This window comes from Mus caroli, chromosome 7 (genome assembly GCF_900094665.2).
Source record: "Mus caroli chromosome 7, CAROLI_EIJ_v1.1, whole genome shotgun sequence".
NCBI lineage: Eukaryota > Metazoa > Chordata > Mammalia > Rodentia > Muridae > Mus > Mus caroli.
In genome coordinates this window covers 91,319,800-91,345,429 of record NC_034576.1, presented here as the reverse complement: position 1 = coordinate 91,345,429, position 25,630 = coordinate 91,319,800, and the positions used below count along the sequence as shown (strand labels likewise).

Genomic DNA, 25,630 nt, shown 5'->3' with positions numbered 1-25,630 from the left:
GGAGGGGGGAGGGGGAGAGAGAGGGGGGAGAGGGAGAGGGAGAGAGGGAGAGATTAGAAAGGCACTATGACTAGATATAGATGACACCAGAGAAATGGAATCCAATTATGAGCACTTCTTTTCCCTCTGGAATATGAAAAAAATTACTGTTCTCTAGTAAAAGATGAGAAAAATCATACTCACACGGGTCTGTTTCTTTGTGGAATACAGTTTCCAAGAAGACAATGACTTTAACTATTCTGTTCTATGAAGGATAATCTAAATAAGCAATTAAGGCTGAATATTAATCTTCAGCTATCAGGTTCAATATTTGGTGTCAGGTAAGAGATCTTAAAACCTGTAGTTTAATTCTGGATCTGACATCCAAGACGGTTGGAATAGAAAAGGTGTTTTCAGTGCCTCATCAAGAAGCAGTTTGTTCAATTGGTAAGAGCTGTCTTGAGGATTTAATGAGACAATGTAGGTGAAAAGGTATGGTAAGGAGTGGGTGGTTTTTGTTCCATATGAGCACAATGCGTCAGAAAAATAAATCTCTGTATTTCATGCTATTTTCTTTGGGCTTAAGGAAAAGAGAATTTCACAGAAAGTAAACAGTTCATAACACCATAAAGTCTTCCCAGTTGTCTTTGTCTAACTGGAGCTCCATAGTCCTGTGACCAAACCCACCCTAAACTTTATTCTCCAACACTGTTTTCTTGGGTGATCACATGCAGTCCATTTTCCTCATGAATGTCCTCATTGTCTTTCCTTCCTTCTGCTGCTTTGCTCCTCCCCTTTTGCTTAAGCACCTCTTGTCTTCCCTATCCTCTTCTATCTTAATCTCTCTGCCTATGTGTCTCTGTCTCTTTCTGGCTGTTTCTGTTTCTCTGTCTCTTTGTCTCTGTGTCTTCTGTCTCTGTCTCTGACTCTCTGTCTCTCTGTCTGTCTCTGTCTCTGTCTCTGTCTCTGTCTCTCTCTCTCCTTTTTTGTCTTAGCATAATTGTCATTTGGAAAAAAGTTCTACCCACCCAAACCATACTCAGTTGGATTTTCGTAGGCATTTTGCTCTATATCTGTCTCATCTACTGGGTGTGATGCCTTAAAGGCATAGAGAGACAGTGAATTGTATGGAATATGAAAGTTGCTTAAACTACTTTTAAGCAATAAATCAATTCATTGTGTAATTTATGCATAAATGCACACACACACTCACACACACTGATTTTGGTGAATTTTCTCACTGATGGAAATTATGAAGCAACTTGGGTAGTAGAGAACTCAAATTGTGGTTTTGAGATCTGATTCTGACTGATGTTGGCAGAACAATCGCTTAAGATCTTTGTACTCCTTTATTATTAGTAAAGAATAGGAGAATCTTTGCAAAATCTGCAAAATCTTTATAAATGCAGAGGGCTATTCATCATTATTACAACGTCCTCTCATGCAAAAGAAAAATATATTTATTACTTCAACTGCAGGATTATATGTTTTTTAGTGACTGAGGTAAAAGCAAAGCAAAGGAATTGTTGTTTACTTGTATATAGCGTTTTACTTTTCCTCAGTGCATGAACTGAGAAGTAAAGAAGCAAGTAACAGACTAAGACAATCGCTCCAACTGGGGAGGGGGCAAAAATACCACTTTGTGTTCTTCCAAAGAGTATTAACCCCTTTTAAAGTATAATATCCTGTAATCTAACATCTCCCTTTATGGAGATTTTCTCCTTATCATCATCAGAAAAAAATTGTAATGTTACTTGAAAGTTCTCTTTGGATGGTTAGTTCCTTTGGTTTACATTCTAAGGCTTCCAAAATGGTGCGTTCACCTTTATTCTCACTAGTTGTTCTTCATCCCTTCTGTGTATGACAGATAAATAACTTATTTATTTCAACAGGCTTGGAATGGCAGGTCAGGGACCTCTTCAGTTTCTCTATTCATCTGCCCTAATTTGAGGAAATTAAAGCATACTGCTCCAGCATGCCACCATTAGGCAGCACAGATCAGAGTCCGACCATCACATGGGTCTATTGATTATATGATGTTCATGGCAGTATTAAATTCACTTGAGCATTCTGTGCAGATCTATCCTCCCCTGAGATAATTTATGGTTTTGATGTGATAAAAGAAGGAAGAATATAAGCATTTAAAATTTCATTTTGTTGTATTAAAAAACTAATACAAACTCTAACTTCTTATTTGTTGAATGGTTTATTAGTACCTTTCTAACTTACAGAATTCAGGCCATAAAATATTAAATGTATCCCCTAAAATATTTTTTATTAATGAACCTCTCTTGTTTGTGTATTTTGGTTTTGAAGGCAGCCAGAAGAAAATTGTACTGCTATATAGTTCTGCCTAAGACAAAAAGTTGATAAAAACAGTAAAAGAAATTTGGAGTAATAATGATGCCTATGTAGAATTATATTAGAAAATATTATACTAATGAAAAATTCAGAAATTAAGACTATTACAAGTAGAAAATATGCAACAGTAGTTATATTACTTTATTAAAAATTTTGCCAATATTTTCTATAATTTTGCTTCAAGTACAAAGTATTAAAGTTTCATTAAAAACAGGAATTTCATTTTGTTTATATTCAGACTTTCCAAAAGTAGGTATTTTGAGCTTTGCTTAAAAGTTTACATAATGACTTTTAAGACTTAGAGTAAGAAACATGATATAGTATGTTTCTCTATATATGTTTCATATATATATATTTCTTCAGTTATGGCTTAAATGTATGTAAAAAGCTATTTTGTTGATAGAAACTATTTAAATAGCTCTGGTGATATACGTGTTAGAGACTTACATAGAAAGAACACTCAACTACAAGGAAATGAAGTCGAAGACTGAATTACCAAACACATATACAAATTAAAAATGACACTGCCTTTTATGTGTGTGGTACTGTATAGAGAGATTTTAGGAATGACTTGATTGTCATGGTGCTGGGATCAATACTGTTATTGGCTTTTGTTTGTTTGTTTGTTTTGTTTTTGTTTTTTTTTTTGTTATTGGCTTTTTAAAAGATGAGACAATGAAAGTTTAATGAAATTAGGTGGTTTACACTACCCAGTTGATTTAATAAATGGCCACATGTGACATATGCCACATCATGACTTATAGTTGTGATTTCAGTGCCCAAGACCTTACACTAAACACACACACACACACACACACACACACACACACAGAAACACAAATGTTTTTTCTTATTTTATGGAAGAAAATGTTAGGTACTGCTTGGAAATAATGTGTGCTTTAAGTAGGTAAGGAAGTCATTAGATATATATTTTGTTTTACCCCATGCCTTAGTGCTTCTTAATTACATAGTTACTAAACTCAGAAAAAAAGCTTCCCATTCCCCTTGTTTGTCATTAATTCCAATAGCATCAGATGATTAGGCAGCAATATTTGCCAGATATAACAACTAGAGGCCTTCATTAAGGAATTTAAAGCTAGCACCCATATATATTTGTTGATATTATGTGACAGTTGTTCAGTCTCTTTTCATGCTTTGATTCAACAAAACTACTTTTTTAGATAGCTCTATTCCTCTACAGCTTAGTTTTAGAGTTTCAGTGGATGGCGCATGTTCTCATTTTATGAGTAATCTACAGTCAGACCATCTTTTTTTTTTCTGTTTTTTTTTTTAATTTTTAATATTTTTATTACATATTTTCCTCAATTACATTTCCAATGCTATCCCAAAAGTCCCCCATAGCGCCCCCCACTTCCCTACCCACCCATTCCCATTCTTTTGGCCCTGGCATTCCCCTATATTGGGGCATATAAAGTTTGCAAGTCCAATGGGCCTCTCTTTCCANTGATGGCNGACTAGNCCATCTTTCNATACATATGCAGCTAGAGACAAGAGCTCCGGGGTTCTGGTTAGTACATCATTTTGTTCCAACAATAGGGTTGCAGATCCCTTTAGCTCCTTGGGTACTTTCTCTAGCTTCTCCATTGGGAGCCCTGTGATACATCCAATAGCTGACAGTCAGACCATCTTAACAATTCTGGTATTTGAACAAATATAGGCACAGTGGTTTGAATCAGAATGGGCCCACAGGAAACCAAGTAGTTCTGTTAAAGAAACAAGCAATAGATTGTCTCCCGATGATATACTGTTATACTCATGGATCAGTGCCTTACTTAGCTATCACCAACGAGCCCTTTTGTGTGTGTGTGTGTGTGTGTGTGTGTGTGTGTGTGTGTGTGTGTGGTAGGTGGGAGCTGGCACAGAGAATCACAATTGGACAATATGTAGGAATGAGAAATTTTGGAGCACTCATTTATAAGCAAACTTCTTTATCAAATGCCTCCAAGCAGGGCTCAGGGGGTATATGCAAAAGATGCAGAAAGATTGTGAAGAGTTAGAGGGTGACTCTATGGAAACAGAGCCCTCCAGATATAACAGGTTTGATGCATACATGAACTCACAAAAGACAGTTGTATCACCCACAAGGAATGTATGGGTTCAGGCTAGATGAAGTCAGTGCTGAGAGAAGAAAGTGGACAAGTACTCCCACTTCTAACCAAGAAGCTATCTGCAATGGATAACCCCTGGCAAATTAAAAATCATTTCTCCAGTGGAGTCTTACTGGGTATATGAACCATACTTCAGGGCAGGCCTTATGTCCAGTAGTAGATCGCCAACATGAAGTGAAGTCACTGGTATTTTTCTAGACTTTCGGTCTCATACTGCTTTGTTTGGACTTTAAATATATATATATATATATATATATATATATATATATATATATTATATTATATTTGGTCTTTTGCTTATGTATTTTAGTTTTCAATTTTGAGGTTTTGTGATGTGTGTGTATGTGTCCCTTGGTTTATTTATCTTTGTTTTTCAGAGAGAAAGAGAAAGAAAGTGGATGGAGTTGAGTGGGTGAAGATAATCTGGGAGGAGATAAGGGGAATTATGATCAGTATATTTTGTCTTAATTTTTCAATAAAAACATCACATAATAAAATGATTAAAATAAATTAAAAATAAAAATGTTCCCCCAAGGCTCACATATTTGGATATTTGGTCCTCAGTTGATGGAATTTAGGGAAAAAATTAGAAGGTATGGCATTGCTGGAGAAGGTATATGGTAAGGATAGGTTTAGGTTCAAACACCCATGCTATTTCTAATTAGCTTTCTCTGCCTCATGCTGGTAGATCACATGTAAGTTCTCAACTATTGCTTCATTGCCATACCTGCTTGCCTGTTGCCATGCTCACAGCGCCGATGGGCATAAACTTTAACTTTTGGAACTGAGTCCCAAATTCAGTGCCTTCTTTTCTAAGTTGTTTTAATTCTGGTGTTTTACTATAATAGTAAGAGAAACCTTAAGACAATAGGCAACAAATGATAGATGGCATGTATGAGTGTCTTTCATTTGTCAATGTTTTTGGTATTGTAGATGAGAATTATCAATGGGTAAAACACTTTTCAACAGTGACCTAAATGAATCTAAAAAAGAATATAGATACAAAAGAAGGCTTCCACTATTTAGTCACAATATTTTGAGATAGATGAGTTTTTTTTTCCTTTTCCTAGAACTTTGAAAGGAAGAAGGAGATAGGACATGGAAGGCTGCAAAAGGCAAAGACAGTGAGGAATTGTGGAGCATGAAGGCAAGAGTTGAATTTTCCGGGCTTTGATATGGGACAGCAAACAAAGTACTTTAAATTCCACAGGAAAGGAAAACCTCTGCCAGAAGTTGTAGGCAGAGAAAGCCACCTTCCCACAATGGACAAAATGCATTCCTTCAATCATTGATGGAGCATAATGAAATGCTGAGAGTGAAAGACATTGTTCTCCCTCAAGGAAGTGGAATCTAAAGTTCAGAAGCCCACAGCATGTATCGAAGAGATAGGCAATGATCTTGTTTAACTACATGGGGAAGGTGTAACAGTCAAAGTTTCAAAAGACAGCATTTGGACTGTTTTCTTTGCTGTAAAGATTCTGTGTGGGCATCCCTAACTTAAAGCTCTACACTTCCTCCTCCTTTCTTCCTCTTCCTTTCTTCTACCATATGAATAACTTACCAGTAAACTGCTTTGGGCTTTTCATTATCAGAAATAGGCACACGGTCTAACATAGACCAAGGACTTCAGGCTGATTGGCAGGTATAAATATAGTCTAATAAATGAGTGGAGAAAAATACCCATGATTCATTTCTGTTCTATTCTTCTACTGTAAAAGTCTCAGTTATTTAATGCTATGTATTTGATCTTTTTTTCCTGGATTGTTTGTCTTGAGGTACCATTATCTCTTATTGTCTTAAACTTTCTCCACTGCTTCACCTATTGGCAGTGTTTCAAATTTAGCACCACTTCCATACAGGAAGATGTTAAAATATAACTGATATTTGCTAAATTAATTGGTCCCTTAGAGACTGAAGAACAGAGAAGTGATATAAGTAAAATAGGGTTATTCAAGAAGAGGTAGCTTTGCTAGTATACAAATGCTGTGCTGTGGTGCTAAGGTTTAAATGAATGTGACAGGATGAAAGTGATGTGCTTTGCTTTGGTGGGAAAACTACGGGAAGAAAACACATTTCCTTCTACTCATTGATGTTTTCCTCTTAGCATAAAAAGACAGACAAACACACAAACACAAACAACCCTTCAGAAAAAGTTACTACTGAGAAAAGAGTGTTTCAAGGAAACATTTGCAAGTAAAGTGTAGCTTAATGCAGTCTAAAGACTGAGGACTTTAAGTAGCATAGATAAAAATCCATTATTGTTCATATTACATACTAGACAGAGAAATGCATTCTCCCAACCTTTCTATTGTTTCCTGTGATGTCTTTTTTCCTTCTTTCTTTACTACCAATGGCTACATATTTCTATGATAACTGCACCACAGATTATTTCTTCTCAAGCCTTTAATCTCTAACAAAGTTCTCTTAGAAGAAGCACTTTGCCTCACCTTCTGTTGTATAACAGCAACAGGGGGCCTTTTCAAATGTTGCTGGTATACCTGTTGCTACCAGTACCAAGGTTGTTAAGATAATACCTGATGCTACCAGTACTGCTGCACCCATGTCCCCAGAAAGAGGGAGTGCTTTACAACGCAGAATGTACCATTGACTATGTGCTAGAGTTCGGCATCTTACTGAGCCATTACAGATTTCTTTCTTAAATTAATTGCTTTCTTTCTATCCATGATTCAGTTACTTGCATTGAAATCTAGAAATCAAAGTACAGATCATAATGACATAATACCTTCTAAACTTTGTGTCAAGTGTTCCAAATAAGATTCGAAAAGGATTTAAGATTGTAGAGGTTTTTCCAAAATAGGAAATGATTATTTTTCAGCAATAATTATAAAGCTCACATTACAATTTAGTAACAAAACAAAACAACAACAAAACAAATAAACAAACAAAAAACCCCAAGATACAGATGTTTGTATGTTTGGGCTGGTCAAGAAGCCAGAGACTTTGTAGGGAACTCAGCTTGATTATAAAGCTTGTATAAAGCATGTTATTGGAGATAGTAATAGAGTCCTGAGAGAGTAGTGCTCCATTTCAATAGAATGTCACTGCCCATGAGGTAGTTTTACTTGTGTTATCAGGTTTGACCTTCATGAAGCTCTGTGTCATAGCACTTTTCTAAATGGTCCCACTATTTGCAAGTCAATTCCCATACTAAGTCTAGCTGCATCCCAAGTACAGGAGTTCCAGTGCTCAGAATGGTACCAGGTGTCAAATTGCAGGCTGGGAGGATTAGTGAAATGAGGCAAATTATACAGTCCTGAGTGTTCAGCATACATAGGTCTTATTACAGTAAATATGAAAACTCATGTGTATGGATCTTAACTAAATTACTGAAGTCAAAGTGGCTGTTAGAACAGTGTACCAGATCTACAAGGAATATGAAGTAAAATGGTGAAAACCTGTTAGGTGTGGAAAGCTCATTTAATATATGTATAAGTCATCTTGTTTTGTGTGTAAATGATGAGCCAACATCGTAAAAGAAAACCATGTTGAAGAATCAAAATGATTTATGAGATAAGGAATTGGAATTAGATGAAATGATAAATTTAAAATTTTGGAGGTCTCAGTTTTGCAAGATTTTATCCATATTATAAAGGGAGAATAAAAGCAGGAAGTACTCTACACAATCTTGCATACACTTACCATCATAAAAGTTCCAACTTCCTTAGTGTAAAGAAATTGTCCTTTTTAACTTGGCTCTTTTCATCATAAAACATTTTAATTTTTTTCTTCCATTTTAAAGGACCTCGCTAACTACAGACATGACTATAAAGAAGGGCAAGAATGCTAAAGACTGGTAAAGTGCCCTGAAGAATCTATATATACTAGATGAATTCAGTTTTTCAACTGATTAGGGTTAGCTCTTCATAAAACCAATGTTGTGATACCAACAATAAAAATCCCCATTTTGAATTCATAAAATAAGCTCACACTCCATTCCTTTCTTCTATCACTGGTGAGGGACTACACATCCAAGTACTTCTTTTAACTAATAAAGCCATTTCTCAGACACAAGTAGCTGTGATGATTCTCTTTCATGGGTAAGTATGAACACATCAGAGCACAGACTCCAGCAAGTGTTCTCTGTGTCCTAGGGAGCACGGAGATAATAATATCCACTTTTGAGCTTTAGTCATTCCTGGGGTGGGAGAGCATTTTGCATGAACTCACATGGCAACTACAGCAGGGTTGAGAGAATACCCATGTCTATAGCACAATATACCCATCTCTATTACTTCTGCAGTCTGAAGAATTCTGACACACATTTAGATTGTACACTGAAGAGATGAAAATTTCCACTATATACAGACACAAGTTCACATACAAACTGTGAATTTAAAGAGAATATAGAAACCAAGCATATGATATTTATAATTCCCTATTGGGTTTTTGTGGTCAACTGAGTTTCTTTTAGTACTTCATTGGGACTGTGTGTTTAATAAACAGCACAAAACAGGTTCAACACTTTACAGAGGAAAGGTAGTATGTGAATAAATGCCACTCCTCTGAGTAACTTTAGGAAGAACTCTGGGGAAACTTTAGGAAGAAAAGAAAATGAAAGGAAGCCTTGGCAGCTGACCAGGGCAGTATCGGAGGTGTCTCATATATGTCTAATTAACGTCCTGCTAAATCTTTAGTTCCCAAGTAAGCCAATTGGAACTAATTATTCTACGTCTTCACTAAGAAACTGCATTCATAAAATTTACTTATCTCTTGATTTATTTTTTAATGTTCACTTAAAGCTTATTAATATGATATATATGCGTATTATAAAATCAAGTGTAAACTTGGAAAAAATACACTCATCTCATGAATGCTGACCTTATTTTTTGTGCAATTTTGGGTCTTTTCCTCTCCTGAGGCATTCTTAGTACATCAAAATACATTGTTTCCTTTCTTGATCTGCCTCTTTATCATCTCTTCTCTTTTTTTTTTAACTTTTTTAAAATATTTTTTTTATTACGTATTTTCCTCAATTACATTTCCAATGCTATCCCAAAAGTCCCCCATTACCCCCCCCCCCACTTCCCTACCCACCTATTCCCATCTCTTCTCTTTCATTCTTTGATTTGATACCAACAGAGTGAGAAGAAAAGTTATCATGAAGAGACCATTTGTGTCTAATTACCTCTGATTCTCTGTGGGGCTTAGGGCATTACTTCCAGCAAAATGCTTTTACTCTAGCTTGGACTAGTTCTTTTTTCTTCTAGGACATATCCCTGTAATAAACCTTCTGAGTATCTTTATACTCATATATGTCTATTTAACTCAAGTAGCTCCACAGAATCTTCCAGATGTGTACCTTATTCCAAAATGTCAGTTTATTATCTGGCTCAATTGAAATACTGTTAGATTAAGACGTCTGGGGTTGCAAACCCATGGTTTTCTCCAGTGTGCTTGATAGGCAGATACATGTATGGATTTGAAATTCCAGTTCTAGACTTCATATCAGAATTCACTCTGGACCTACCTATCCAGTTTTTGTTAGATGTAAGCAGTGTTCTCTTGTCTACTTTACCACAGAAATTATTTTTACAAGGACAGAATTTATACCATTTCATATTATCTAAAGGAAAGAAAATTAGAATCCAAAATGTAGTTTGTTAAATCACTTCCATAAAACCATCTGTTAAGACCCAGAGATAGCTGTAAAAGAGACTCTGGGCAGAAAACTGTGTATAGACACAAGGGCCTATATGTGTACACACTCACTGAGAGCCATGAACCTGATTTGTTAATCTCTTAGCTATGGCTTCTCTGATGTCAACCACACAATTCCTGAAACCATTTTCACAGACTGCCATGAATAGATTCCAGCAGTGGTGCAGTATGGTGGTTCTTGATAGATGTGAGCCATTATTCTGAAAATGGGAAAGATCCCACCACTGAGGAAGCAAACAGAATTTTTTGGAGGTAAAATTTCAACAGGAGTCAACAGTCTTACTTCTGATTACACAGCTGGCCTCAAGCTCTAAGCACATGCAAACACAAAAGGACGCACTATTTTCTGAACTTCCTCACTTCACAAATAAACGGCAGTCTGCAATCCTTTCCCCTGACAGCTCCATACCACAGTTGAATTGAGAAATGACCCAAAAAAATAGAATAAGAGAGTTAGCTCACAGTGAGGTGATTTCTTAGTTCAGTTTTCCAGCATCTTGGAGCTGTTTAATACAACCCTGATTGCGTATGTCTCTAGAGCCCCTTTCTTAAAACGCAGTTGCATGCAAATAAAGCACGGTCATTTCATGCAACACAGCTCGGTTGTTGCTGATAGTTCCAAGTACCCCACTCCACAGGGTACAACTCAGTTGGAAGTCCCTAGTACGAAGAAACATGCAGAGCACAGCGATAGGAAGTTTTCACCACCAACACAACAAAGTCAAGGAGCTGCAAAGCTATAGTAGCCAGAGGAGGATTAGCTTTCCTGATTTCAGTTCAAGAAATGTCTCTTTCATTATACTCCACTAGGTTGGCTTTGTCTTTGCTCTTGGCTATGATACATTGCATTCAAAGTAACTCACATTAATTTCCTGGCTCAGTGTTCTCTCGATTGCATCCCTTCCCTCAAATCCAGTCTTTTGCATTTATTTCATTGAACAATTGGATATTCCTAAAATATGATTTTCCTCCAATATCTTCTACTTTGCAAACTCCAGAACTGTTTAGCCAATAAATTAAAATCCAATGAAGAACTGACTGTTAGCTAAGCCTTCAGACATGCAAAGCACACAACCCTAAGAAACAGCAGCATCTGGGACAGGAGGCTCCCATTAGTTGACATGAAGATGGTATAGGTTTTACAGATCAAACACAAACAACAAACCAATGGTGTCCCACATTGGACTTACTGGATGGGATGCATAATTGAGCATGGACCCAGACCGGGAGCCGCCTCTTCCTCTAGCTTGCATACATTTATTTCACGCCACCTCAGGCCACTCAACAGTTTTCTTACCTGCTCATTGTTGCTCTCCCACCATTCCCCATACTCCCTTTGGGGGTGAAACACTCTATTTCCGACTTGTGCTGGGCCAGTCTCCTGTCTTTGTACCTGGTAAGCATGAACAAGGACAGGAGCAAACAGAAAGATGTGATTGTGTGCTTAACCTCCAGGCTGGGGAAGAGCCATGACTGCAAACATGGTCATCCCACACCAGAACAAGGATTTCTGCTTCTCACTGTAGTGCGAGCTGACCTGTGATATTTACTTGATGATGTCAATGGTATATGGAAAATTCAGGAAAGATTGTGTTACTTTGGAATTAACTCTCATGAAATGTATACTTTACATAATAGATTAATCTATACATTTATCACATCTGTTAGTAGATAAGAAAAATTCAATTTCTACCGTCCAAAAGAAATGATAATTAACCAGTAAAGATTTATTTAATGCTTACCATGCATCAGACTCTGTACTAAAGCTTTACCTAAATTTAATCCTGTCAGCGGTCCTGTGACAGAGGCTCTGTTATGGTTATTTCCATGTTACTGAAGAAGAAATGTAAAATTGCAAAGATTAAGTAAATTGACAAAAACAAAACGTTAAGTGGTTCATCTGGACTTTGATTGCAAAGTGTAAGTTTAGAACCCAAATTTAGCCTTCCAGCATCAAGCTTTTATAACTAAATTCTGTCCATCTTCTACCTTACAGAGATATATCATATCTGAGTATTTATGTACATGCTGGCAATATTAAAAAATGGCATGTTTTTCTCTCTCCATATATATATACATATCTGTATATATATGGAGAGAAATATGTGTACAGATATATTGATATAGATATACATTCTCTCTCTCTCTCTCTCTCTATATATATATATATATATATATATATATATATATATATATATATATATACACACACACACACATAGATCCCTCTTTTTGTCTGTCTGTCTCTCTGTTTATCTATTTGTGTGTATGTGTGTGTGTGTGTGTGTGTGTGTGTAATATAAAAAGTTCCTTAAAAGCATATAAGTCTTTTTCCTTTTTCTGTGGGCCAATGATGGGTAGCTCAAAATTTGGAGTGTGGCTCAAATACATTTTGTCACAGAACTAATTGCTCACCTCTCTGGGGGTGGGGGTGGGGGAGCTATAAGATGTTTCATCTAAAATGAGTGATGACAGCTCTTTAATATGAATCTACAGTGTATACAAGGTGAACCCTTCTGAGGGTTTTTTTGAGATGGAGTACTGTTCTAGAAATAGTTTCTTACTGATTGTTCTAAATATGTGGGGTAAGAGGAGATTTTTTACTTATATGATAGATGCAAAGAAAAATTATCTCCAGATCTTGCTTTAGCAGATTCACAGAATGATGGGAGAAGAAAAAGGAGTAGAAAGATACAAGTAACAGGATAAGAAGGCCATCCAGAAGAAAGGACTTGTTTGGGGAAGGACAACCTAGGGCAAAGGCAGGTGGAACAGTCTTTGTTATATGAAAGAAATATCTTAAAGGTAAGCTGTGGTTAAATACATGTCATTTGACAATACTCCATATATCAGTACTAAATACTTGGTATTTATTTGTGAATTGGGTTGTGCAATCAAAATATTATACAGTTCCAACTAAAATGGAATTTCTGGAGCATTACATTTGTTATGGCCTTTCAATTCTTACAAGGAGAACTTATATTTTTGAAAATCTTCAGTTAGGTTAATAGCTGGACAATCACTTAGTCTTCACTAATGTTTTAAAATACCTACACATTTATTCTTCTGTCTTCTGCCTCTGCCTCTCTCTCACTATGTCTTTGGCTTTACATTTCTAATTCCATCCTCATCCCTTGTCTGTCTGTCTGTTATCCTTTCATACTCCATTATCTTCTTCTTGCTCTCTCTCTCTTTCTCTCTCTCTCTCTCTCTCTCTCTCTCTCTCTCTCTCATATTAGTTCTTGGACTTTGGCACTTGTTTCCATGTTCATTTTCCCTCATGTCATCATACATGGCTTGGTAGTGTTCATTTATAAAATCTTAAATTACTTTAAACAGCATATTCTATCAAAGCCTAAACTTTTCTGATAATAACTTTTACAGACTAACCAATCATCTATCTATCTATCTATCTATCTATCTATCTATCTATCTATCTATCTATCTATCTATCCATCCATCCATCCATCTATCTATGAATCTATCTATAAAGTGAGCTAGCCAGCCAACCAGTAAATCAACCAACCAACCAACCAATTAGACAACAAACTAAGTAAGCAACCAAGCAATCAAACAACCATCTGCCCACCCAGTCATCCATCCAACCAACAAACAATTAGCAACTCCCCAACAAAAAATGAGATACATTAAAAAAAATAAAGTACAAGAAATCACACTAAAAAACAACAAAAAATATATTTTGGTAATGAAAAAAATACTGCAGTTTTAGAACTTTTGGGTTACTTTGTATCTAACATAAGTTGAAATTAATATGGTTCAGGCTGCCCCCTCTTCCCTTGTAGATGACTTTCTTGCCTATATATAATTACAACTTTTTTGAGTTACCAAATACTACCTTAACATTTACTCAAAATAACAACTTTTTAATACTCTTCATTGAAGATATATAATTATTTCTACTTAAGTCTATTCAAAAAGTATAAAGGTGTTAAATGTAGCATAAACTTTGTAAAATTATAGTTTTTAAACCTGATGGCCTAAATTTGCTCCTTGGGGCCCTCATACTAGACCTCATACTGGATTGAGAGAACCAATTCCCACCGTTGTCCTCTAACTCCATATATATGCTGTACCCACATGATCTCTTACAAAATCTGTGAAAACAATGAAGATATGTATTCTACTCTTGGCATTCTTTAAAAAACCGTGTGAGTGTGTGTGTGTGTGTGTGTATGGGTTGTACATGCATTTTTGGTTTGAACCTAAGACCTTATACATCCTAATACTTGCTCTGTTATTGAGATACATCCATACTCATATTGAAACGATTTTGTGTAAAACATTTTAAAGATTTACTATGGATAGGGCACTAATAGAGAGGGAGAATAAGTTTAAAGAAGAAATAAATAGGAATATGATCTTTCAGAAAACATCATTTATCATTATAAATCTATCCCATTTCTAAAGCAATTTATGATTTCTTCTGCTTCCTTTTGTTTTCTAGAAGATAAGTATGCCTCAACTGGGGAAGATAATATTGAAGAAAAGAGTCTTTTCTTGGTTAACAAAATATAAAAATAGTTACTAAGTGAGGAATATTTGATGTACTTATAGGAGAAGTCACTCAAAGTCACAAAAATTTATAAAGTATGTGGAGTTAGTCAGTTGTTAAGATGATTCCAATGCAAAGAAGGCATTGGTTAGATCTCTAACATCCATGTAAAAGGCATATGTATAGCTTATGAGTGTAGTCTTAATGTCTTAGTGCTGGAGAGGTGGAGTATAGAGAAAGATGCCTTTGACTCATTGGTTATCCAGACTAACCTAATAACCTAACATGTAAGACATAGGACTTTGAACAAGTCCAGTTTGACTTTTAGCTTACACACACACACACACACACACACACACACACACACACACACACACACACACAATCCCACAAAGGATTTTTATATCTGTAAGTAAAAGAGGGTTTTAAGATTACTTAGGAATAAACCCAGGAACCCAGAGAATTTATCAGAGTATATATAAAGCAACAGTAAACTATTTGTAACACATAGCTACTAAAGAAACATTCTCTGAATAAATAAAAAGGAAATGGAAAGTTTTCTTTAGGATATATCAACTCTTTAACAGGACTTTGTTGTTATTATTTGCTTTCTTTGTTTTGTTTCATAGTGCTGTACCTTGGTGCTAGAGACCTACCCACGCTAGAACAGTGCCCTACTACTGACCCTTATCCCAGCTCACTGAGATAACTTTACAGAATTGTGTCAAGAGCTAAAGGATGAGGAAAATGTGAAGATGTTTAAGGAAAGGAATTAATCATGTAGAGTTTTTAAATAAAATAATTGTAGGGGGAAAAAGAAGGTAGAGAATGTTTTCCTACTTGACCATTACCTTACTCTTTTCAAATCTTTGCTCAAAGGTCAGTACACTCGCTACATCCACTTTATTGCAAAGAACAAGCCTCACTTCTTAAGTTTCGGTTACTACTTTCTGCTTTTCCCAGGAGTAGTTACACAATACAAATACTATTCTACTTTGTTCTTTATTCTACTGTATACTTTTCTCAGTAATATCTGTAACAAAACGTAAACTCCTTGAATGCATGCATTTTGATTATTTTATTTTTTTAAGCTTTTTTTTAAAAAAAAATTAGGTATTTTCTTTATTTACATTTCCAATGTTATCCCAAAAGTCCCCCATACCCACCCCACTCCCTTACCCACCCATTGCTACTTCTTGGCCCTGGCGTTCCCCTGTACTGAGGCATATAAAGTTTGCAAGACCAAGGGGCCTCTCTTTCCAGTGATGGCCGACTAGGCCATCTTCTGCTACATATGCAGCTAGAGACATGAGTTCCGGGGGGTACTGGATAGTTCATATTGTTGTTCCACCTATAGGGTTGCAGACCTAAACTCATCATTTATAGGTGATAATATTTGTCAATTGATGGCCTGGATAAATGCATAAATAACAGCGTAACTAAATTATGGATATATATTTATGTCTAAAAAGGAAAAGGAAGCTTATAACATTCAGGTTAGGTCAATGAAGTAAGAATATTGATCAATGAGAATAAAATGGGTGAGATTTTAATAGTGTCAGTGATAGGATGAAATAACTAATTTGGACAGTCCAATGTTTATAACTGCTCAAAAGTGTATGGCATCTTAATCTATAGCATAACAGTGCTGTGCTGGATGTCTCAAAACTGGAATTCATGCCCAAAAAGCAGAGATGGCAGAAGGCTCCCATCCTACTTTCTCCAAGTGGGGACACACATAAAAGAAATTCTAAAAATTAAAAATTTCTCACATTCTATTATTTATATAGTTAAAATATTGTTCAAATAATAAAACAGATTTAATAGTATTTTCAAATATCTACAGCTCTGAATCACCAAAGAATAATAAGCCAGGAATTTAAAAACACTTTTCTTCTTTTTCTTTTTTGTTTTATTGGATGTTATAATCTGAAATTTATCATTTATTTTGAACACATTTTTCTTTTTAAAAGGAGGGCATGGATTTTTGGAAGTTCTTTCAGGATTTGGAGAGGGAAAGTGAGGAATAGATTTGATCAAAATAAGTTGTATATATGTATGATATTTTTCAAAGAATATATAAAGAAACATGGCTGACTACCACGTTAGATGTGAGAAGTAAATGATCTTTTCAGCTACCAGTCTATGAGAAACAAATCTTGTTCAAAAGCCACTCAGTTGTTGTGTTAATAATAGTCTGTACAAACTAAGTCCAGCAGGTAGCTAATGGATTATGCACAGAAACAGAAAAAAGGGGATGGACACATAGTAAACCACAAAACCAAAAATGCATATAGAATATGTTTTTTTCCCTTTAGAGCCATCTTAACTTTGATCCAGCCATTCATAAGATGAGATAAACTGTGACAACTTGTATATTTGATTAACAATTACAGCCTTGTACAAAAGGTTTCCTGCAGCATATGATTTCTCCTAAAATCTTTTCCCATCTTTTAAAACAAGAGCTTATGGCAAAAAAAAACAACAACAACAACAACAACAAAAAAAAAACCTCTATTTCATCTCTGTATCCAGGGCTCACAAGTGGTGAGTCTTAGAAGTGGGCTAGACACAGTGTTTTACACCCAAATCACATGGTCTTTACTCTTCCCTCATTCTATGCTGAGAAAAACTGAACTAAATAGTCTAGTAATGCATTTGAAACACTGGAAAGGTCTTCCATGAAGGCTACAGTGTGGGCTTAATAGATTTAGTCTTTGAGGACAACATAAACTTATTTTTTCAAAGGTCAAATTTGGCTACATAATGGCCAAGTAAAGAAAAAAGGCACTCTTCAAGCTTCTTCAACACACAAATGAAATGCCATTTCATCCCCTGGAGTTTCCCTAGGCAGAAAAAAGCACAGAAATCTACACAGGCTTCAAAATATGCATTGGTAAGAAAGAACTGATGATAAGCAAGTGTGTAACACAGCACTGCATCATAAGACACACAAGGAGGAGGTGTGCATGACTCCAAATGCTCCAAATTATTTCCAGGAGTGCACAAAGACAGTCCAAGACCAACTTCCAAGGAAAATTGATGAGAAAAAAAATCCCAGATAAAGACAGGCAAAAAAGTATTAATAATCTTCAGTTTAGAATGAGTGAGACCAAATTTAAAAAGCTGTCACAAGTATGTTGTTGCAGAGTAACTTTCTGGCCTTTAATCTTGTAAATATATCCATTAGAAGGCTTATCAAATATTCCAAAAACTGTAGATTCCATACTCAGTCATGGAAAGGGGAATGTGGAGAAAGTTGGAAGAGGAAAGGAGGGGAGGATATGATCAGACTTCATTGTATAATGTATTACAATTTCTAGAATAAACAAATTGAAAAATAAAACAAAAAGTATAAATAAACTCAGACATATAGAAAATAAGACAAAACAAAGTAAACAAAAACGCTTTTTGCTTAGATGTGAAATGCTGACTTAATTCATTCAAAAATTCAGTTTAAGAACAAAGACAGACCATGATGAATAGTCTCATAAAAGGATATCAGAAGTGAACATAAACTTTGAAAACATTCAAGAAGCTGTCAAGAAATACATTATTCTTTGTAGGAATACTTTTTTTTTTCAGGAAGAAGTTGTCAGGTGTTGAATAATGCAACTAAGCAATCAAATGTAAAGAATGGGTTTTATTGACTCAATAACTCTAGTCAGTGGAATTCATTAATAGAAAATAATTCAATAGATGTGTATAATCTCACTTCACAAACATTTGTCTTTCAGTGTTTTAAAAAATTCCCCTTTCCCACAAGAAAACCTAAATAAAAAGAAAACAAAACACTAGAGAACAATTTAATAAATTACAGCACAAAAGTATTATGAAAATATGTTAAATTTTATAACAAGTTAAGCCTTCCATTTAGCTTCCACAGAATTTCCTAAGGACATTGTTTAACCCCACTTACAGAGCACAGTTTTCAGAGAAGAATCTTGAGTCCTTGGCTTTTCATGTTAGACTTTCCTTCAATACTGCTATTTGTCTCACCACCAAGAGAAGTCTTGAAGACATGGATTTATAAGTTAGTCTTAAGATGCTTTCCAAGTATACATTATATTCACGTAGGAAGCCATTTCAGTCTATAGGTAAGCAGAGGGTCAAGCTCCACAAGTATAGGGCCAACCTCAAAGATCATTTCTGAAAAAGTAGTAATTAAATGTTATTTGCATTTTTAGATTTATCCCAGGTCTGAGGGGTTTTCAGGAAATTTTATGCTAATAGAGTTGAGTTTCTTCCCAATGGGATTTTATCCTTACATTTTGTATGTAATGAAACAGACTGACCTGGGAGTAAGCAGAATCTCGAGTTATAATGAGAAGATGGGTTATTATTTATTTTGCATCTACTGCACAACACACTCTATTCTAAAGACATACCCACATATTCTGATTTAATCATTATAGTGTTGACTAGTTACTATTCTTGTTTCTATTTTATCAATAAGAAAGTCCTAGGACATTGGGAAACTGAGTAATTTGTTCAAGGTCACCAGCTAGTACTAATAATATATATTTCATCCAACTCAAATGCTAACTACAAATATTACCAGTACCACAGTTTTGTCTTTAAGTAGCTCATGGGACACAGGCAACTATATTAAATTTTCAAAATCTTGTCATGATTTCTTTTAGACTGTCTTGGTTCATGCTTGTGCCTCAACTCTATCCTCAATTTTCTTTTCTCTCTCAGATTTTACAAGGCATTTTATTTCAACCAAAATAAGGTGAGGTAGGGGTAGGAAAAGGAGATTGGAGTATTTTAGGTCAGTATATGTGTGTGTGTCATGAGGAGCACTGGAAGGAGAGCAAGGCTTACTGTTACTGTAGTTGCTGAAACCTGGAAAGGGGGTTAGGGAGAGAAAGAATGTACCCATAAAACTCAGTGAGTGGTACCAAGAAAAGAGGGCTAAAGACATAAGTCTGGGACTAGGCATCCATACTATACTTCTATTCTTTTTCACATTATCAGGACTGATGTTGGAATTTTAAGTGAATAAATACATTAATTAAAGGAAAGTCATTTTAATTAAGGGAATAATATTAATCAGATTTTCCTGGCTTTAGGATGGTATGCTGTGGTTTATGGTGATGTCTGCCACTTGTAACAAATGTGTTTTTTCAGTTTGCTCTTTAAGTAAAAACCTGTCACTATAAATGAAACATTTATTAGGTGAAAAGGAGGCAGTTTTACTTTTATGATGGGAGACACTCAAGGAAGCATTCACTAATGATTCTTGATTCTTTACAGTCATGGGTCTGGTTCTGAACTAGGAATAATTGTGTGGTTATTTTAAAATACTATTTTAAAATAGTGTATCATGGATGAATGTGACTAACATATAGAAATATGTACATATTCTTTGGTACCTACAGGAGATTTCTTTCCCAATCTTTTTTAAGTAATATAATCCGCAGATACTCACATATCCTATGAATAATGTGGTATTCATAAAAGCAAAATAAATTTAAAAATTCCCCAAACCAATCAACCAAACAACCAAAACCTATATACATGTCTCCTTCAAATTGGGTTATGGAGGCTGTTGGGCACTTTTTAAAAATTGCTAGTTAATTTGGGAGTGTTCTGCCTGCTATAAGCAGTGTTCTTCCTAGGCATATGGAAGTGATTCCTATAAGAAAGGCAGTTGAACATAAGCCTGCAAGCAAACTAATGAGACATATTCCTCCATGGTTTTAAGCTCCTGCTCTGCTGAAGTTTCTGCTCTGCCAGAGTTCTTGCCTTGCATTCCATCAATGATACACTGTAATCTGCAAAATGAAATAATCCTTCATTTCACAGATTGCTTTTGGTTGACATGTTTATCATAGCAATAGAAAGAAAATTAGAATAGCCACTTATTTGTATGATTTTTGGCAGCATATGAAATTTCATTTCTTCTTTGAAGAATGGGAGCTTACTTCTCTCACAAGATTAGCATTTTGCAGATATTTGAGCATTTAATCTTGCAAACACCCTGTGGGTTGAGTTCTATATGATGTGTGATCCTATAAATACAACAAAAAGTGGTGTAATAACTTGCTTAATGTTGGGTGAGTAGAGAAGACAAAGTCAGACCCACATTTGGGCTGATGAACTATCAGGATTGTGTTCTAGAACATCAGATTAAAGAAAGGAACTCTAATTACTAAAGAGATAACTAAAAAGAGAACAAAAGAGAAAAATTATCAAAAATTCAACAGGGGAAACCAATGACTCAAAAGCGAAGGAGGAAGAAAATGAGGTGAGGTAGTACTCTTTGAGCTTCACAGCTCCTTGTGCTATTCACACGAGAACTACAGCTCACGGGGCTAGTAAGTGTTGGTGTTAGTATTCATCCTATGTCCTGCTGACCATATAACAAACCAGATGCATATTGTACATCTTCTATAATAGATGCCAGATTTTTAGTTGAGTTAAGAAAATATACTTCATCGGCTCTGTACTCAAAGAAGCTAGAGTAAAATTGAGATGGCAAAGATGCCCAACAGAGATGAACAATTAGACAACACTGAGTTTGTGAAGGAAGCAACAACCACTTACTTGGTGTTAGAAAGATGAGACACCTAGAATTAAAATGGAAAAAGCTACAATAAAGGCAGACCTCACTCTGGCCTGAGAGGCATACTGTCTGTAATTGCCTTTAATAAGTATGTTAAGTGTGTAAGTGGCATGAAAACCTAAATTCATTTTTCCTGATGCATTCTTCGTCATGGGGATGAGGCATAGTTGTCTTTCTCCTCTCTAAGGAGAACTACAAACCAGAGATGGTAGCAAATGCCTGGGCAGGCTTATCATTGACTTGCACATAATTATCCATGAATAAAATACAGTTTTATAAATTCCAACAAATCAGACACATCATTCTATCTCAGGGTCTACAACAATCACATTCTGTTGGGGTTCCCATTATTTTCCCTCTGGGTAAAAGACTAAGTGAATGAGACATGAAATAATGGTGGATAATTTCAGAAAAAGGCTAGCAGCAACTAAAGGGGGTTGACCAACAACAACAACAACAACAACAAAACAAATAACACAACTAGGATCGACACATCTGCTTAGTATTCATTGTTAATGTTCTTTCCCTTCTGATATGATTCTTTTCTTTTTACTTTTGGTACACTTTCTGTGACTCCCACAAATGCTTATAGCTACCATAAGACTTTACTGCCGCTGCCTCCGTCTCTGGGTCTACTGTAAGGAAAGGCATTAACTGGGTGAAGGACAGTATTTTATTCATTTTTCTTTATGGACTTTAATAGAATCCAGGTCTTTGTTCATTATAAAGGTATCTTCTAACACTCAGCTACATTCCTAGAGCTATAGTTTAAAAAATATATCATCTAAGTTTAACAGACAATATGGTGAATAACATTTTCCAGCAAATGTTATTTACTTATTATGGCCTGAGTAGTAGGATTCGCCAAAGAAAAGACCTTGCATTGCTCTGACAAGCATCTAGTCATTTCCTCTGCAAGCCTAGTTATTTTTGATGTCTTTTCACTAACTTAAAATTTCTTCTCCCTTAGATTAATGAACTTTTAAAATTCATTGGGCTTTCCTTGGTTTCTTCCCCATAAATGTGTGTATTGCTCTCACATGTCTCCAAAGCCCCATAAACCCTCTTCCACCTACTTTGCACATCTCTAATTCCATGCGGCTCTGCTGCCCTCTAGGGGGCCTGTTCATCACATACCTGTCAGCAATAGTCTATGCACAGTTGGTGGTGTCTCTTGGTGTAGGTGTGTCATGTCCATAAGAAGGCTGCCAAGCTCTAAGATCTTTTGCCTATTTCTATACTCACCAGTTTAGAAATCTGCAATGGCTGTGTAATGAAATGTGTGTAGGAACATGAGACCTGCATAAACAAGCAAGTGAGTATGTTTATAAAACCCAGACTCATGTTCACAGTGTAGTTGATGCCAGCGTAGTCTTTGGTTATGAGAATCTCATCAGCATAAAAGTGATTTGAAGATTCTATTAAAGTTTATGTTATTGAATTCAAGACCTGAATATGAAAGACTGGTGAATGAATGCCATTTCAGCTTCTGTCTAGGTCTTGGGAGATTGGGAGATCTTACTTAAAATCATTTGCTGAAACATTGTGCTACCTTCTTTTCTTTACATATGTGGTTTCATAGTGAATGAAGCTTGTTGCTATTTATCTTGATTTCTGTGTGACTTGAGCTGCTGACAACTATTTCATATTTGAATTCCCCTTTCTGTTTTATGATATAGCATCATTCAAGTTTCTAGGGGATCGGATAACACCTCCACATTATTTCAATATCCATAGTCCCTGTTCTTTTTCTACCAAACTACATTTCAAACCCAAATTCTCTGGCCTTTACATCTCTTTTTTTTTTTCAGAAAAAAATTTAGGGTGGTCTAATTTGATATCACTTAATATAACTTTTGAAACTTCCCAATCAATTCCATCTTTTTCAAAGTGAATTTAATTGTTTACATTTATCCCCACATACTATCTTTCTTCGTTGAATCCAATCATTGCTAAAATCACATGGCCATCCTGATTCTCTTGTTGCAGTTCTCATCCTTCACTTCCACTTTGAATTCAGAGAACATATTATTAATACATCCAAACTCAACTCATGACTTTACTTATCATATCTTTCCTCCCACAAAGCTATGTTATATTCCTTTAGTTCCCTTTTACTGGGAAAACCTCAACTCTTCTCTTCATTTTCTCCTTTGTATACCACATCCAGTCAACCATTAAGCTCTGTAACTGCACTAGCTAGTAGAATGCCTCATAATATTTTACCCACTATTATAATGTACACCAAACATCCACCACTTCTTTCTACTTTGTTCTATGTACAAACAGCAGGCTACTCTCTAACATATTTATCCTTTTATGTAACATGTGAAACTCTGAAGCTTCCTGTTACAAACAGTAATATATATATATAATTGTACCTTGTTCAGTCAGCCATCTAGATGCCAGACTTTCTTATCATCATTTCCTTTTCCTGTCTTTCTTCAATTACAATGGACAGTTTGCTCATGGCTCAAAATTTCAATCTTTTTCCTACTTTAAGATCATTTCAAGTTGTTCATTCTTGTTCTCAGAACATTTATTCTTTGTGTCTTAGAACTCTTCATGTTAAATTTATTACTTCATTCCTATTCACACTCAAATCACTGCTGCTCCAAGGTTTCAATGTACACATGTACACACATACCTGTGTGGTTTGAATAAGAATGGCTATCATATATATTTTTTTTTTCCGAGACAGGCTTTCTCTGTATAGCTCTGGTTGTCTTGGAACTCACTTTGTAGACCAGGCTAGCCTCGAACTCTTGCCTCCTGAGTGCAGGGATTGAAGGGATTAAAGGCATGCGCCACCTCCTATATTTTTGATGGAGTTTATATATTGGAATGCTTGTTCTCCAGTTGGTGAAACTACTTGCAAAGACTTAGGAAGGGTGACTATTGAAATTGGAGGATAATTATTGAGGCTGGATTTTGAGGTATACAAAGTCCATGTTATTACCTCTCTCCCTCCCACTCCCCCTCTCCCTCTCTCCCTTTCCTCCCCTTCCTCTCCCTCTCTCCCTTTCCTCCCCTTCCTCTCCCTCTCCAACTCTCTCTGAGTGTGTGTTCCTCTGTCTCTCTGACTCATGATTCTTGTGTCAGCATACAAGGTCTCAACTATTACTCCAGCACCATGCCTACATGCCTGCTGTGATGCACCCCGCCATGATGTTCAGGGACTCAATCTCTGAATTTTAAGCAAGCCCCGGAACAAATTGCTTCTTTTATTAGCTGCCTTCCTCATGGTGTTTATTTTACAGTAACAGAAAAGTAACTAAGATAACAGACCACACACAACAAGAAAGAAAAAAAAAAAAGGAAGAAGCAAAAAAGGAAGAAGGGTAAATATAGTTAAAAACAGCACTGTAATCTCCATTATCTGGTTAAATATTGGTTAAGTTGAAGATAAATAAAATTAAGTACAGTTTGCTTAATAAAAAATAAGCACAGTGACTTTTTAAGAATCAAAAGTAGAAGAATTCATTACATCAGTCAGAAACATAGAAAGAAAAACAATATTATAGAAGTGTTTATCTGATGAAATGAAGAGAATGAATTTTAATTATACAGAAGTTGGCATGATTTCATTTATAGACTAACTGAAAGAGTTCTAGGAAAGAAGACACTTGACAACTGAGAATTTAATGAGAGTTGCATTCTTCAAAGAAGCCGGCTTAGTAGGAAGAAACCACGGAGCACAGCTGACTTTTCAGAACACTTAGGAGAGAGAAAGCAGCTGAGGTTCCAAACTATGCTTCTGTTTTGCTGTTACTTATTGTTGAACTACCAAAGGAAACCAAATATTTAATATCCTTTTTCTTCATGCTACCAGCAGTGTACATTTCTTCCATAGATAATTGATGATTAAAATTTATACCAGGTCCCTTTTCTCAAACCATCTGGAGCATGGTTTAGTTAAGGGATGAAGAGAAAGGTGGAACATATATCAAAGAACATGAGAGACAGCTGTGAATTTAAACTGAGTCGATTGTCATAAGGGATACAGTACTAGAATGCAGACTTCTGGTGTAAATTATGGTTATGGGATTATAGATCATTTTAGTTTGATGGAGCTTGCTGAGAATTTGTACTTGGGTGTGTGTTTCAGGGGGCATACATTACATGCGAAGGTCACAGGTGGATATTCAGTGTCTTCCTCAAACATTTCCAATGTGCCCCACCCCTTTTTTTGTGACAGGGTCTCTCTTCAAACATGGAGCTCACCAATTGAATAGACTTCCCAAATAGTGAAGGCCAGTGCTGGTCTGCCTCTGTGTTACTGGAATTACAGAAATTACTGGAATTACAGAAAGGAAGGAAGGAAGGAAGGAAGGAAGGAAGGAAGGAAGGAAGAAAGAAAGAAAGAAAGAAAGAAAGAAAGAAAGAAAGAAAGAAAGA

General features: G+C 35.7%; 1 protein-coding gene across 8 annotated transcripts in view; it reads right to left on the bottom strand.

Moving 5' to 3' along the window:
* The window catches only part of Grm5 (glutamate metabotropic receptor 5), a 910,014-nt gene that overhangs the window by 7,320 nt on the left and 877,064 nt on the right, over positions 1–25,630 (bottom strand). For 7 of the 8 annotated variants that reach the window (XM_021167178.2, XM_029479680.1, XM_029479682.1 and 4 more), the window contains one exon: positions 11,446–11,541. The exons of the other annotated variant lie outside the window; for it this stretch is intronic. In XM_021167178.2, the coding sequence (XP_021022837.1) occupies positions 11,446–11,541 (96 nt within the window). The remainder of the gene's footprint in view (positions 1–11,445; positions 11,542–25,630) is intronic. 8 annotated transcript variants of the gene reach the window in all.